The sequence below is a fragment of the Anolis sagrei genome, chromosome 1 (assembly GCF_037176765.1).
Source record: "Anolis sagrei isolate rAnoSag1 chromosome 1, rAnoSag1.mat, whole genome shotgun sequence".
Classification (NCBI taxonomy): domain Eukaryota; kingdom Metazoa; phylum Chordata; class Lepidosauria; order Squamata; family Dactyloidae; genus Anolis; species Anolis sagrei.
In genome coordinates, this window is record NC_090021.1 from 243,611,755 (window position 1) to 243,628,305 (window position 16,551).

At 37.9% G+C, this 16,551-nt stretch overlaps 1 protein-coding gene across 18 annotated transcripts in view; it reads left to right on the forward strand.

Moving 5' to 3' along the window:
• The window catches only part of BRSK2 (BR serine/threonine kinase 2), a 477,737-nt gene that overhangs the window by 448,555 nt on the left and 12,631 nt on the right, over window positions 1-16,551 (forward strand). For 13 of the 18 annotated variants that reach the window (XM_060768843.2, XM_060768852.2, XM_060768895.2 and 10 more), the window contains 4 exons: window positions 325-448; window positions 2,441-2,621; window positions 4,000-4,089; window positions 13,282-13,329. In XM_060768843.2, coding sequence (XP_060624826.2) covers window positions 325-448; window positions 2,441-2,621; window positions 4,000-4,089; window positions 13,282-13,329 — 443 coding nt within the window. Of the gene's footprint in view, window positions 1-324; window positions 449-2,440; window positions 2,622-3,999; window positions 4,090-13,281; window positions 13,330-13,667; window positions 14,536-16,551 lie in introns of those variants that run through there. The other 5 variants (XM_060768877.2, XM_060768912.2, XM_060768937.2 and 2 more) reach the window with 2 other exon arrangements.

Sequence of the window (16,551 nt, forward strand, 5' to 3'; positions counted from 1 at the left end):
TCCTTACTGAGGTTGCAGCTGTTCTATATAAAGCTGTTTCACTTAAAATGGTTTCATAGCTGTATCTATTACTGCCTTTTATCTTCTAGATTCAGCTGAGCAATACCTGGTCTTCTCTGATTGTATCATACTGTTGTAGTAAAACCACATGAATCACAGGAATGCTTTCTATCCCTGAGTAAATATGACTCCCTTGACACCATGAATTATATCAACATGCAATATAGCTCAGTCTTAGTTGATTCTGTGTTGGTTGCCTAATGTTTCTCTTCTCTTAATATTCTCTTTGCTTTGTGTTTTCTCTCCACTCCTTGGTTTGATCAGGCTTGCCAAAAAATCCTGGTTTGGTAACTTTATCAACTTAGAGAAAGAAGAACAGATCTTTGTAGTTATTAAGGACAAACCACTGAGTTCTATCAAGGCTGACATTGTTCATGCATTCCTCTCGGTAAGTATTTTGAGTCAAATAATACAGGAATAAATGAAGCTTGATATACTGCATTGTTTCAACCTCTAGTTCCAATGATATTTGCTTTTTCCCAGAAGAGTGTTCTTTAAAACCAATATGGCATTGACTTCCAACCACCATCTAAAAATATACTGCTTACAGTTCCCTACGGAATATATACATTAACATTCCAGTAAAAGCACTTTCTACATGCAAAATGCTTCTGTATTTTACTCTGAAATTAGTCTAATTCAGGCAAGATCCTATCTGCACATTAATCTAGTTACTTTCTTCTCTCCTCTCACCACCATTTAAGGAAGCTTCAGCATCACAGCTTCTGTCTTTTTGCTTTAGTTTTCCTTGTGATAGATCAACTCTCCGGACTGGTACCAAAGTTCCAACCTTGCCCTCTTGTCACCTTAAGTTCCCTCCTTGGAATGGCCAATTGGGCTTCAAGGTGTAGATCAGTGGATACGTTGTTCTGTGGGTCAGTGGTAAACATAACCAGACCCTCCATCAATCTTAAAAGGAACAGCCAGACACTGCTGTAAGAAAAGAATAAGCAAGTAGAAATTTATTAAGGCACATTTAGATAACATATTAATCCCTAAACTATTTAATCCTTGTGTTGTCGAAGGCTTTCATGACCAAAATCACTGGGTGGCTGTGAGTTTACCATGCTGTATGTCCATGTGCCAGAAGCATTATCTAGATGTGGGTAAAACATCAGGAAAGAATGCTTCTAGAACATGGCCATAAACTCACAGCAACCCTATTTAATCTTTCACAACCCTTCTAAAACCCTATTCAGTTCTTCCTCCTAGAGGCCTTTCTCTGGTTTTCTCGGTTATCTCAGAAGCATGTAAATCCAGCCACTCTGGCTTTGATGGACCATTTAAATGTTCAAGTGTAGCACAGTATATAGCATATGATAGCACTCAGCAATACATTGCAGCACATTACATGCAGCCACTACATAGGAATTTTTATGTTTCATTTCATATATATCGTAACTGTTTTTTGCAGAAGGTCTTTTAATTGGAGTTGTATTTTATCGTTATTTTAAATTCATGTTTTAATATGAATATTTTTCCTAACTTTTATATTATCTGTTGTTTAAACTGTATTTTATTTTGTGAGCCATCTTGGGTCCTGTATGGGGAGAAAAGTGGGATGATAAATAAATAAATCCACAGATAAATAAATAAGCCAAAAGGGCAGACAGTGTATCAACTGTGTGTACTGCCAAAGCAAGACAATATATTTCTGGATTTATGTATTCTTTATGTGGTATGTTGCAAAAAAAGGAAAAAAAACAGACTCCCTTTTTTCAAACTTTTAAAAGTTTCTGCAGTTGTCTTCATGCTTGCCTATCAATGCTAGTTGCTTATGTGAAAGCAAGGGGGCAAATATGGAGGGGGAAGCTATTGTTTGCTTATGGTGAAGAGACATTAAAGAGGTAAAGTGGAGCAAGAAAGAACAGGTCCATCCTCTCTTGAAAAGGGGGAGAAAACCAGCAATTGAATTTGTGCTCTTTTTAGCAATTGTACATTGAATAGTTAAAGCTGAACAATACTCTCTGTACCCCTTTTCAGTGCCAGTAGCCAAATACCCCAGCCACATCAAATAGATAGGGATAAACTAACAACAGGAATAACTGTGGTTTACAAAAAACAAGGAAAGAAAAATGTTAAATGACTCCAAAATGGTAGGCTTTGAAGTAGATGGTGAAAGTGTAAACTTGTTAGCAATGGATTTTTGAAAGAAAAAAAAAAGTAAATGAGAATCAGCTGATATTATTGACTGCAAGTTTTACCAAAAAAATCTCTTTAAAAATAATGTTATTTATTTATCTTTAATATTTTAAAGCTGTTTCTCTTTCATCTTTCAAATTGTAAAGAAAAGGAGGCAGATTTTTAATTTATGTCTGGCCATGTTTCCTTTAATGGCACCAGGCCTTTATTGATCCTAATATCATGTTCCTTTATCTAGATTCCCAGTCTTAGTCATAGTGTCATCTCTCAGACAAGCTTCCGTGCAGAGTACAAATCCACAGGGGGCCCCGCTGTATTTCAGAAACCAGTCAAGTTCCAGGTGGATATAACATACACAGAAGGTGGTGAGGCCCAGAAAGAGAATGGGATCTACTCAGTCACTTTCACACTATTATCAGGTAAGTGGCACCAATGTTTTGTCTGCATTCAGGAACAGAAGCATAACCATGCCATTGAAGGTTGCCTGGAATGAAGTTGGTTTCTTCAACAGATTGTGACAGTTTCATGTATATGAAATATGTCCAAATGTTAAGTTGATTATAAATATGTGTTATGCATTGCTCTAGCTCTGCAAGTCACTAGCCATGTATAGTAGCCCACCAGGGTCTTAGTAAATATGTTTGTATTTCTTGCCTGCAGCTGCAAAAGCTGAATTATCAAGCACCCAATAGACTATGTACCTGACTGGCAGAGTTCAGTTGAAGTGGAGCAGAGTGAGAAACTAGCTGTCTCTGTTCAGGTGGATTTATCTGAATCTCACCTAAAAATCTCATGTTTCTTCACACTTTAAACCTACCCAGTTTCCCCCTTTCCCCTCCCATTTCTTTAGACACTAATTATTGGCATTACGTATTCAGCTTCATGAGCACTATGGCATGATGACTTGTTTTAAAATAAGGCCAAAGTTATAGATTTGGATGGTTATCACAGATAAGTCTTACTGTGTTGAAAGGATATGGGCTCCACAAGATCAAAGAGACTAAGCAATTGTCACTTTAAAAAGAATGAATTAACCCACCAAATGATCAATGAATCATTGTTTGATCTGGGCAAGTTGAGGGGAAGTGAAGCATTTAATACGACAGTCAGGTAGGCATAATGAATGAGATTGTTAGGTATGGGAAAGAAAGAGGAATAATCTAGCAAGTCTTAAATGAGATGTGATGCTGCAAAAGCTATTTGAAGAATCTGACAATCATTATCTGATGGATAAAGAGAAGTCATTTGGATATTGTTTAACTCCACCCCAATCAACCTTGGCCAACATAGCCAAGGGTGAGGCATCATTGCAACTGCAATCTAAAGACATCTGTAGGGACTCATGTTTCCCATTTGTGACATACCACTTCTAATATCTAACCTTTATTGTGAATGAACAAGGTCCCACGCCACCTGTACAGAATGTTTCTTTCTAGATGATGATCTGTTTTTTGTCAGCTGGGCAAGAAAAGAATAGGATGTTATAAGGATGACAGAAGGGAGAATCTGTAGAGGAACAAGCAAAGTGAGCTTACAGCCTAGTCCTGAAATACTATATTACTTAAGTATAGAGAGAGTAATATAGCAGAAAGCCTTGTGCCACAGAATAATGAGAGCACATTGTGGCAAAAGGTAGAGATACCAAAGGGATGATATCTAGTAATCTAGTACTGATTAAAAATGGAAGTAACATGCCGCTTGTGCCATCTTTATTTACTTGACTGTACCTCCATACATTATATATCACAGAAGTTTTCCGTGCTGTCTTGTCTCACAGTCTGATGTGTTTTTCTGTAGGTCCAAGCCGTCGCTTTAAGAGGGTAGTAGAAACCATTCAGGCACAATTGTTAAGCACACATGACCAGCCTTCAGTGCAGCAGTTATCAGGTAAGTAGCTTCCACAGCTGCTTTGCTTCAGGCAAGGACGTGAATTGGAAGCAACTCTCAGCATAGCCCCACACATTACGCCTCCAAAATAGTTCCATTCAGACCAAACAGTAAGATTCCTCTGCACATCCTTTCCCTGCCATTTGCTCCACTCCCACCTGCCTTGCACTAACCCTCATTCCCGAAATGCATCTCTCCCCATTTCCCACCTGGCCTGTCCCTGCCCTGCCCCTGCTCCAAGAGCCATCTGTCCCCTGTCACAGGAAGTGTCATCAGCAATTCATGTAGTTACATTACCCACCCTACCGACACACTTTAAAATAAATCTTAATGAAAGCCCTCAAGAAACTTTTAAAAAGACAAGCAATGACTTAATTTAGTCCTGGGTCGGTGGAACACCTATTAGCAGATAGCTAGAATTTTAGACCAGAAATGGTTTTCACAGGTAGCTAGTTCTGAGGAGGCCGTGTGTCATTTTACCTTTGTGGAAAATGTGCCATGGTCGAGAAGTGACAGAAACAGCTTGCCTGTTTATCATTTATGCTACACTCCACAAATTACTTTAATATTATTCTTCAGTTCTTTCCACCACTGGAGTAAATCATTTCCTAAACTTCCTGCAAGAAAACTCTTGTTATACATCTTCACTTATAACCTCCAAACCTCCAACCCTTGCACCCCCTTGTAAAAGTCAGTTTTTGAAACTTTCACACAAAAGAGATACAAACTCTTGGAAATGTATCAGAAAAAATAAATAGAAACATATAAAGGTGAATAAATAAATGTAAATAGACCCAAAGTATAGTTTTGTGATTTATCCTAAATAAGTATATTTTGTTTAAAACATTTATGTTCTAATTCTTCTGGAAACTGCCTCTATCTTTACTTAGAGTTCAGACTCTCCTTTTAAAGTCATCCTTGTTCTGACAGGCTTGTGAGAAAATGTAAAGTACAATGCAGAGCAGAGAGACTGTTTTCCAAAGGTGAAGGGTAGGAAGGAAAACTCTTGCCATGAGTCTTGAGCTTGAGCACAACAGTCTGTTTTGGACTGCTTAATTGGCCTCCAAAGTTGATCAGCCAGACTGCTGTCTGATTTTGTCAGTTCAGATATTTGGTTAGACTAGTCAGGAAGGGAGGAAGAAAGGATATCTAATGACTAAAAACTTGGAGAATCAGAGTGCACCCCAAACTCTAGACATTGCAGATAACTGCATATATATGCACTGTGCAATGGCTGCAACAAGGTACAATGTTTATAGCTTGTTTTAATTGTCTGCATCAAGATGCTAGCTTGATCATACCCCTGTTACTCCATATTTTCATGCTGCTTAGGGTCATTTTAAATTCAGAGCTATGGAGAACAAACTTTCTATGGGTAGGTTATAATGAGATAATAAGCAGTCACAATGCAGTGTGAGTTTACTCCAAACCTTTGCCTGGATGGTGTGCTTGATAAGAAACATTTGTTTCACACATGGCTGTGTCTTAAAAATTCAGGCTCCAATTGAAGACAGAACATGGAACCAAAAATGATACCAAGGTGTAAAGTTTACCAGCTGTGTTGAAATAAGACAAAAGTAACAGCAAGGTGATACCAAAATCAGTGCCAGCAGAGATTTGACTGGCATGAGAAAGAACGCTTTTATCAGTCTGACACAAAAACCACATTCTTGTTCCTTGCCAGTTAGGATATGATAATCCACTCAGTTAGCATAATGTGCTTCAGCCTGAATAACTCAGAATCAAGTTTTATTCTGTGAAGAACAGTTGCTTCCTTCAAAAGCAGTCCCAGTCAAAATCAATGTCCATTTAATCTGTAACTGTTCTTGCCTCTGAAAGGGTTTGAACAGATTACCTGCTAACAAGTAGTGTCCCCCATCTTTCAAATCAGGTGCCAGTACAGGTGAGTGTTTGGCACCTTTCATGTGAAAAATGTTTATGCATTATGAGAGGGAAAATCTAACACAATGTGTTACAACAGATATGCCCTACAACTGGGTGACCCATCTGTGAACATCTCTCCTGTTCAGTCACCAGCATGGACCTGAAGTGTTGTGGAGGTGATGCTTGCTATCTTTCCTGATCCTGCCTGGTCTGCTGAGCTATGGGCCAGCCCAGTATAATGGCTTGCCTGGGTTTCGGAACAGAACTGTTTTCTGTTGTCTCTCATTCTTTGAAAGCTCATGCCAATATTGATAGATATGTAGTCTTTCTTTCTGTATGTGTACATGTGTGTGTGTGTATGTATGTATGTACGTACGCGTATCTCATTTCAGTGGTGTGTTCTTGTGCCATACCTGCATATTCCAGTTAGTCTCTTCCATTCTCATCCTCATTTCTGCTTCTTGGGACTCACTCTGCTTATTACTTTTGATATAAAACAAACTGGAACAAGCCCATATGCACAGACAAATGAAGTTATGGAAGTCTTATGTGAATGCCATTCAGCATTAAGGCACTTGAATACTGATCTCCCTGAAACACAGGCAATTCATGCTTTGAAATTATTGCTCCTCTGACAATCTTCATACTCATCCATGAGCTCCAGAGTGGAAGCAGAGAATTCTGCCTTTGTTAATATTTATTGTGTATCAAAATCCTTTAGTCTATGGATAACTGATTTTTAAAAGGAAATCATACTTGCCTAGATTGAAGAAAAAGCTATGATTTGTTCACTTGAATGTTCAATACATTCTATTCAGGTGTAGAGCCACAGTAAGAGTCTATACCAATTAGCAAAAAGTGATGTTCCTTCCACCCACTCACCAATGCCACTTCTGTTGTCATAATTGATTCCTTTCCTCAAGTTGCTTCTCCTCTGGAAAGGAATTGTCTGTCTGCATATTTCTTTCAGTAAATGACAATATTAAATAAACCATAATTCCATCTTGGCAGTGAATTTCCTGCCTCTCCTGTTTTATGTTTGTGGTGCTTTTCAAACTTCTCAGCCACGGTTGCAAGCTCCACCTTTTTAGCAATGTTATGATTACATTGTAGAACAGAGAATCTGACTTTACCTGTGATGGTAGAAATGCAGAGATTTTGCTTCCACCTTATCTCCTGCTTATTTCCTTCCTAGTCCTTCTTGTTACTTTGTTTTCTAGTAAGAAAGCTGTATTAAAGCCCCATTTGTTCCAGCAGTTGGTGAGTAGGGCAAGCAGACCAATTAGAGAAGAATTAGACAGCAAGCTGGACTGCAACACAATCTCCTGTTTCGTTAATGTTAGAGGATAGTTGCAATAGCTGGTTCCCAAATTGTCAGCCTTTCTTTATGATCAGTTATGCATCTGTAGGTTTGGCACTGAAATCCTTAAAACAGGTCCAAAAGGTTCACTTTTGCCATATCGCTGTACTTGGGCAAATCAAAATAGTTATTGCTTTGATTAGCTATTTTGTATGCTCTGTGAGATAAGGATAAAGCCTGTATAGCTATTTTACTCATATGTAGGTCTCCACAATCTGCTAAGTGATTGTAAGTACTGTTTTTCTCATTTATGAAAAACAGTATTTTCTTGCAGGACAACCATTTTCAGTATCTGTGTTTGGGGAATAAAAGTATCATTTAAATGAGCAAACATAAAGAATGTCTAAGCAGAGGCTGTTGGTATCATTTCCCCTAAACTTGTTACTGGTGAAAACAAAAAATGCCTGGAAATATCAGTTACAAAAGTCATAGATGATTTGAAATGACTTTAGATCTAAACAGCCAATAAAGGGTGATATTGTACTCTGCTTAATATTGATAGTGGTATTGTAGTCGATAGAAATTAGGAACTGCCTCAAAGCACTTCATTTGAACTTGATAAGTACCAGGTAAATGTTACAAAAGTAGTCCAAAAGGACCAAATTTCAAGAGAGTTTTGAGTTCAAAATGACTTGTTTTCTCTGTTGGGAGTTGGTTTTCACCTCTTCCCTAGACCACTGTTTGAAGTCCTTATTAATGATAATACCCAGATAATATCCAGTAGGCCTGGGTAACAACGGAAAAATTTGTTTCTATAATCGATTTGTATTTGGGGTTTTTTTTTGTTTCGATATTTAAAATAATTACAAAATTTTCCCTTAAAAAAGTTCGGTATTTACGAAATTTCGTTAATATTAACGAATCAATTCGTTAAAATGGCGGTTGCGCGACGTGAAAATAATAGTTTTAACCTCTGAGAAGGAAAGAGGGGGGAAAGAGAGAGAGGAGGGGTGAAACAAACCACTTTCTGCCTTCGTGAATGTATGGGACAGTCAAAGCAGTACTGAAAGATGGCCATCCATTCTTAATAATAATAATAATAATAATAATAATAATAATAAATATAATTAATATAATAGTTTTAACCTGGAGAAGGAAAGTGGGGGAAGGAGAGAGAGAGGAGGGTGGGTGACATCTCTATTCTGGTTTGACAATGCTTCTTCTCAATAATAATAATAATAATAATAATAATAATAACAAACCACTTTCTGCCTTCGTGAATGTATGGGACAGTCAAAGCAGTACTGAAAGATGGCCATCCATTCTTAATAATAATAATAATAATAATAATAATAATAATAATAATAATAAATATAATTAATATAATAGTTTTAACCTGGAGAAGGAAAGTGGGGGAAGGAGAGAGAGAGGAGGGTGGGTGACATCTCTATTCTGGTTTGACAATGCTTCTTCTCAATAATAATAGTAATAACAAACCACTTTCTGCCTTCGTGAATGTATGGGACAGTCAAAGCAGTACTGAAAGATGGCCATCCATTCTTAATAATAATAATAAGAAGAAGAAGAAGAAATATAATTAATATAATAGTTTTAACCTGGAGAAGGAAAGGGGGGGAAGGAGAGAGAGAGGAGAGTGGGTGACATCTCTATTCTGGTTTGACAATGCTTCTTCTCAATAATAATAATAATAATAATAATAATAACAAACCACTTTCTGCCTTCGTGAATGTATGGGACAGTCAAAGCAGTACTGAAAGATGGCCATCCATTCTTAATAATAATAATAATAAGAAGAAGAAGAAGAAGAAGAAGAAATATAATTAATATAATAGTTTTAACCTGGAGAAGGAAAGAGGTTAGGCAGGCAACAGGCAGGTCTCTGAGTGCTGCACTGCTGTGTCTCTTTGCCCAATGCATGCAGGCCAGAGTGAGGAACGAGGTGACGACAGGAGGAGTGGAGAATTTGATCCACTTAAGCAGAGGCCAGGGACCCGGAAGTGGGGTAAATGCCGCTTGCAACCAGGGAGAGGGAAACAACTATAAAACTAGCACCAGACATACGGAAATAATAACGAAACAATAACGAAACAATTACGAAATAGCTTTAAAAATTCGTTTCGTTTTTTAGTTGCTCCTGGATGGTTTGTTATCGCTTCGTTTACCCAAAAAATAACGAATTATTAACGAATTACGAAATTAACGAACGAAACCGCCCAGCCCTAATATCCAGCCCCCTGCCTCAGTGCTACCAATTCAACTGGAATGCTAGAGGTTCACAAATCTTCAATTGTTTGTTAGTTGAGCAAGTAACTCAAATAGTCTGGTTTTCCTAGAGAGTGATGTTTTTGCTTTCTTTGACTGCAGATTTAATATAATTTGAATGAAAATAGGAATTGGTCGATCATTATCTGACAGGAAGGAGAAGTCCCCTGATCTCTTTTTTGGTGCAATTCCTGAAAGGAATTCACATCCTTCAACATAACAACAAGTTTTCAGTGTGTAAATAGTGAAATATGCACATCTCTTGTAACTCAGATTTATGGAGGGATGAGACATTATTGTGATGAACACCTTTGAGTAGCTAATGCTAAATATGCATGCTGCTTCATATTGTAGCTAGTGATGAAATATAAGGCAAGGACCTATGATGGTCCATTTGACAGCCACGGATGGCCCTGGATCATTCCAAAGTTGCACAGCCCCAAATGTGTCTTATGTGCATGTTTCTTTAGCACAAGTTGATCATAAGAGATTATATGAGTTTGGATGTAGCAGAATGAAGTGGTAGAGTTTGAAAGTGACAAAACAGACTGCACGACTTTAGGCTACAAGTAAGGGATTACAGTTTTGAATGAGCCTCCACATTTTAGATAAACCTCTGTGAGAAGTTCAGTGTGGCAAGGAAAGAGCTAGACTAGAAACTATCTCCCTGATGTTCTTATTTTCCACTTGTGGGAATTTTCATTTGCAAAAGCATTTTAAAGTGGTGCCTGTGGGTCAAAATGGTCCAGTTCACTTTACTTTTTTTTTAGTTGCATGCTTTACTATTCTTGACTTGAGGCTGGATTATGGGATAGTTCTAGTTCTTGGAAATCTTCATCAAAAATCCCACTTTACATGAATATGTCACTGGGTTAATTTCCCCAGACACTAGCATTTGCATAGCATAATGTCTGCTACATAAAATTAAATCAGTGACCTATCTCATCTAGTAGCCTGTCTCCCATTGTGGCCACCCAGATATTTATTTGGTAGGCTATAAGAAATAAGGAGAACATGGTCCTTTGCTCCTAGAGATATTTAGAAATGTACCTTATCTGAACCTGGCACCAAAATGAACAGTAGCCATTCACAGCCTTGTCTTCTATGAATTTGTCTGTGTTCCATTGATACAAAATACAATTTTGCAGAATTAACATTTTACACAATGAAATCTAGTCATTTCTTGTAAGTTCTTGTTTTTGGCACAAATATGAATACTGATACATGTACATGGATAGAGGTTCAGGTAGATGCTTCTCCTTTCTTAGTCAAGTTCTCAACTACAGGCCCTTTCTTCACACGGAATAATCTTTGAATCTACTGCCTACAGTCCTGCCAGTCCTACCTCTTTTTTCCCCAGATCCCTTCCTCCAAGATTATTTTTATGCATACCTTTCCTGTTGCTTTGCTCCTCTCCCCTTAACATTTAAACAATTAGTCCTTTTTAGAGACTTGTTATATTCAACCATTGCTGCTAGAATGCTTCTAATTCACAAAGTGGAAGGGACTGGGGTGTATCTAATTCTTAAATAAATAAAAGCTCAGAACCCACAGAAATCAATAGACGTGAGTGATTTAAATAGAATGTTTTATGTATGTATTACATCAACTTCTGTACTGTTTACCACGTTTAAAATAATTACTCAAAGGTGGCCTGTGGTCCAAGCATGGAAGACACCTGACCCCAAAATGGCATAGGGATGTATGTCTCTACCTCGGACCAGTGGCTTTATTGCCATTGTTACTTTGAATTATTTGGATACCACAGTTTCTCTGGGTGTTCCTAAGCTCTTATTGATGAATTTTGGAAGCCGGATTTAAAGTAATGCATACATTTGTGATTATGATGATAATTATTAGATTTTGTGAAGGTGATCAACAGCCATTTATATTAGTGAAATAACAACCACTTCAGTGTGATAACATTGTTGAAAGTAGTGCATGTTGCTCTGTTATGATGATAACAGAAGGAGACAAACATTTTGAATTTTTAAAAAATCTAGAAATAAGCATGAGGATTGTTTGGGCCTCAAATGTTAAACACCAGCTTATATCACCAAACATTATTGGGTATGTTAGGTAGTGCTGATCTGAGTTGCAATCCAATTATGTGTGTAAGACTATATGTTTCCCACTTCAAATTGGAATTTTATCAAAAATGTTGAAAATAACCTGTGTTAGCAATTACTTTAGAAATGTTATCCTTAATCTCCTAAATATTATGAAGAATCAAAATGAATGATAAGCAATTGGATGGTTATGAAGAAAGTCTATATTCTGATGGGTTGTCTTTCTAGCTTTGAAGGATTCTGACCAGAAGTCTGTGCATTTTCGATTAATGCAGTATAAGTGCTCGAAAAGATTTGGCCCATATCAAATTCATATATGAGGGCTTCTCTTATCTCTACTTTTTGCCTTTAGAACCTTTTGCCTTCCTATTCCATAGGAAGGAAAAAAATCTGTGAGAGGGGGTGTTGTAGGTGAGGAAAGGGTGAAGCACTGCTCCCCACATATTTCTCCACTCTATGTGTCCTCCTTTCCAAAGGCTTGTTCTCTTTAAGATAAAAAACAATATGTCCTTTGCTACAAGCATTTTAGTGCCATGTGTAACTTAACCCAAAAATACGAATACAGTTAGCTACCACCAGAAACTCTTAAAGAATTATGTCACTTTTGAAATGAGCTACTTTGCTTTCTTTTGCAAACTATATCTGCTCACATTTTCCTTTGTGTGAGCAAATAAAATGAAATGTAGCTCTTTGATCTTATGCTGGAATGACAGGTTACCAGGATTAAGTTTCAGAAGAATGGCGGTGTGATCTGTACTAGCAAGACTTGAAAGCCTGCTAATTGGAGAATTAACTATAATAGAAGCAGAACCTCTGCTGTATGGGACTTATTTCTATGTAAAAACATCTCAAGATGTTGCCTATGGCAGTAATACCCTCTCTTTTTCTTTCTTTCTGAGACACCATTTGCAGTGGGCATGAGAGTAGGTGTATAATAGGTCCATGAGATGAACCAAGTTAAATGTACAACTTTTTCATTATAGGGATGTGGTCATAGCACTGTGTGTATGTATATGTCCTCAAGTCACCTGTTGGCTTATGATAATCCTGTGGAATTCATAGAGTTTTCTTAGGCAAATAATACTCAATTTTGCCAGTCCCCTTCTCTGAAGTATTGCCTGCAGCACCTGGTATTTATTGATGTTTTTTAGTGCTCAGAGTATCATTCTGATTCTTGCATCTGAACTAGCCCTTCCCAAGGATTTCTGTATGGGAATAGAGTCATAAAAATGGTTAATTTTTTGTTTTATGTTTTGCAATGTGAATGTCAATTATATCCTGAGAATGTATGAATGTCTGGGATGTGTGTGTTCAGTGGATGCTGAGGATCACATTTAGGTGACATTCAACATTCTGAATTGTTTGACATTCAACAAATTGTTTGAGCCCGATAATGTGACTTACATTATATGAAAGTTACTAGTGTCAATTTTTTGGACATTCACTATGGTACAGATATTATGTGTACAATGCGAAGTAACTGATTTCAAAAGCTGTTTATAGCAGTCAGGAAAAAATCTTGTGATAATGTCAAACCCGTATATTCTTTCTGCTCCAGGAAATCATTTTGCTGCATTACTAGCTTATAAACAGAGCTGTGGAAACCACTTTTTATATTTTCCTTCCCTCCCTCCTCTTTCCATTCTTATAATCTAGACACCACTAACTGTATGGAGTTGATGACTGGGAGACTTTCCAAATGTGGTAAGAACTTCCTTTCCACCTTCTCTTCTCCCCAGCCCTCACTGAATGACATGACAACCCTACTGCCCTTTTCCCTGTGGACACCTTTCATCTTCTAAATACTCTTTTATAACTTGCCACTTTACCTTTTGCTTTGAGCACATACCTTCCCCAGTTTGTCCTCCACCATACACATGTGCACAAACCTGTCATGCCTCTATTTACACAGCACATGCGTACGCGGTTCCACAGTCCTGTTCTCACACTGACACCCCCACCCTTAGTGTTGGGTGATGTATATATGCTTGTAAGTCTTTAATCTGAGTGCACAGGCAAATCACCCTTTCTCTGCTCTGCAGTCCTGTACCACTTCCCTTGCTGCTGTGCTACTGCTTGGCTTCCCACATCTCATGCTGAGAAGAAGACAACAAGGTTCGGCCTTAACTCCCCCAGTTTCATTCCAGTGTATCTAGGGAAGCCCATTTCTTGCTCCCTTACAAATGGGAGAAGGTTCCATCCTTAGCTGCTACCAAGCTTAGGTTTGGCCCAGACCAGTATGATTTTGATGGCATGAGACTCTGAAAACTAAAAAAAGTATAACATTTTGCTTGAAAATCTCATCCCACTTAGTTTGATATTACACAGCTAATCCCTGCTTCTATGTGACCAAGACTTCTTGTTTCTTTATCCGATTCTTTCTGAAAGCAGAATATAAAGGAACTCAGAAGTGGGACTGGTATTTTTGAAGGAGGTAGCACAGTGTACCCAACAACACTTTCAGATAACCTGATATTTTCAGTGACCAACAATTTTGTCACTTCAACAGTAACTGAACTGAAAGGTTGTTAATGGCATTGCACAGCTGGCCACAATAGGTAAATAAAGAGCCATATCTATCATATCATTGAAGTTTCTTTGAATACTATGTCAGATTTCCACAGGGATGAGGAAGAGCAGAATGTGACCTATGTAGATGACTGCTTCTCTTTACTATCCCAAAGGTCAACTAAAGGGGGGGGGGGGATTCAATTCGCTTTTTTGAGGGAGAATGCTTTGATTTGTTATCTTGCCTAGCAGGATGCATTATCCTCATTTTCCTCTTAGAGGGTGATCTAAATCCTAGACAGATCTTTAGCCTCTTCATAAAAACATCAAACGACAAATCTTTCTTTCTCCTTAATCTCTAGTTATTAGCAGCCAGACTATGCAAAAACCCTAAAACATAGCAATTTTAATGTATTAATTAAACTTTGCAGAAAATAAACCATTTGCTGCTTTGTCTGCAGTCTTATGTCTTGAAATTTGGCTATGTCAGCATCATTGATATTAGTAGAGGAAATTCTGGTCAGTGAAACAATATTAGAGCTAATAGGGGGGAAATCTATAAGCATACTTAATAGAATCATAAGGATTATCTGTGTGTCACAGCATCCCAACATAGCTACAGAACTGCTTCATCTTGCTTTTTAAAGGGCTTATTTCTTGATGAACTGATGAAGACTTCTCATCCCTGGCACTGGGTCAAACAAAAATGTGAAGTGACATCCCCAAGACAAATCAGAAAGCAGCCTTTTGTCCTTAAAGAAGCCACACAGTTTCATTCAAAGTCACAAAATTAGGTCACAACAGTCTTCTCTTCAGCGTAAGGGAATAATGCTAACATTTGAAACTTAAAGAAGTAACCACTGAGCTTCTGGACTGTCCTGCAGATTAGCAGTACTAAAGCCCTTACTAATTCAATCTGATCAGTCAGAACAAGGGCAAGGGCACAGAATTCCCTACTCATCTGAAAAAGCCTGTCCGGTTCATTCACTCTTCAGAACAGAAACTGCAGTTCTGCACAAAGTTGCTCAGCTGCTGTTAGGACTTCCACTTCCCTTGGTACTTTTCCTATTCCTTTTAATGAAGAAATATAACACTGTAGCCTTTTGATGCCACTTTCCTCCGTGCCAGTAAAAGTTCTACCTGCCAGGTTTTTATACATCACATTCAGGCAGTTGCAGGAAGCGCACAAATAAGGTATTATAGCAAATAAGAGATATTACCACTGCCTGCTAAGCCAATAGTGTAAATTCTGAACAAAGTGAGCAAATTGTGTGGATTTTCATAGTTTTGACTAACACAAACAAGGTCATCATCACATACACTATCTCAGAAAGATTCCCTACAGGTTTCATCAACAAAGAGCTTTTGAGAAGAACAGGCATCCTAAAATACTTTTGTTCGCATGTGGGATTTCTTAGGCAGCATGCAAACTTCAGATCTGTTCTTATATTTGAAGCAGCCAGACTGGGCTGCTTCAAGCTGCCCCAGGGGTGTTCAGGAGGCCCTACTGCCCAGCTAGCAGCCACCCTAGGGGTCTCACATTCCTAGACCTCCTGAGCCTGAGGACTGTGGGATGACAGTCAGGTAGCTTGATAAGGCAGCCTTCCCTGAGATTAAGCCAGATCAGCCACATATGGTGTTTAGCTGCCATGGGCCTGATCCATTGTCACACCAACCTAACGGTGTTTTCCTGGTGGTTCTTTACAGTGAGATTTGTTGTTTGACACTTGAGCATCCACAAATTTTGATATTCATAGGGTTCCTGGAACTAAACCTCAGTGAATATTGAGAGTCAGTGAGATTCTTGAGTCAATATATATCAAGTGGTCCCATATTTGGGAGAACTTCTGGATTGTAGAACAGATGCCATTGAGGATTTAAAGGAAATTATGATATTTTTCTAGTATCACTTGATCTGGTTTTAATTTCACAGTGAAAGGTAGAGATTGGATTTTTAGATATATGATAGTTGGAGTCAGTTTACAAAAAAGAAATTTTATGGAACTCCTCAAAATATTTTCCAGGGATAAACCTGTAAATCAATTAAGTGCTACACTTTGCAAAGGAATCTTATAGCACCTTTGAGACTAACTGAGGCCCCTTCTACACTGCCATATAAAATCCAGATTATTTGCTTTGAACTGGATTATATGCATCTACACTGCCATATAACCCATTTCAGATAATCTGGATTGTATAAGGCAGTGTAGAAGGGGCCTAAGACAAAGAAGTTTTCATAGACTGATGTCTGCTTCATCAGATGCATCATTAGGATAATGGCTGTTTTGTCATATGTATACTGTCAGTCTTTTCAACAAAAGACACACATATGATAGAGAAGAAGAAGAAAACACTACTAGAATATTTACCAACTTCCTTAAAGGAAACAATACTATTGATGTTATTATATTTAGTGAT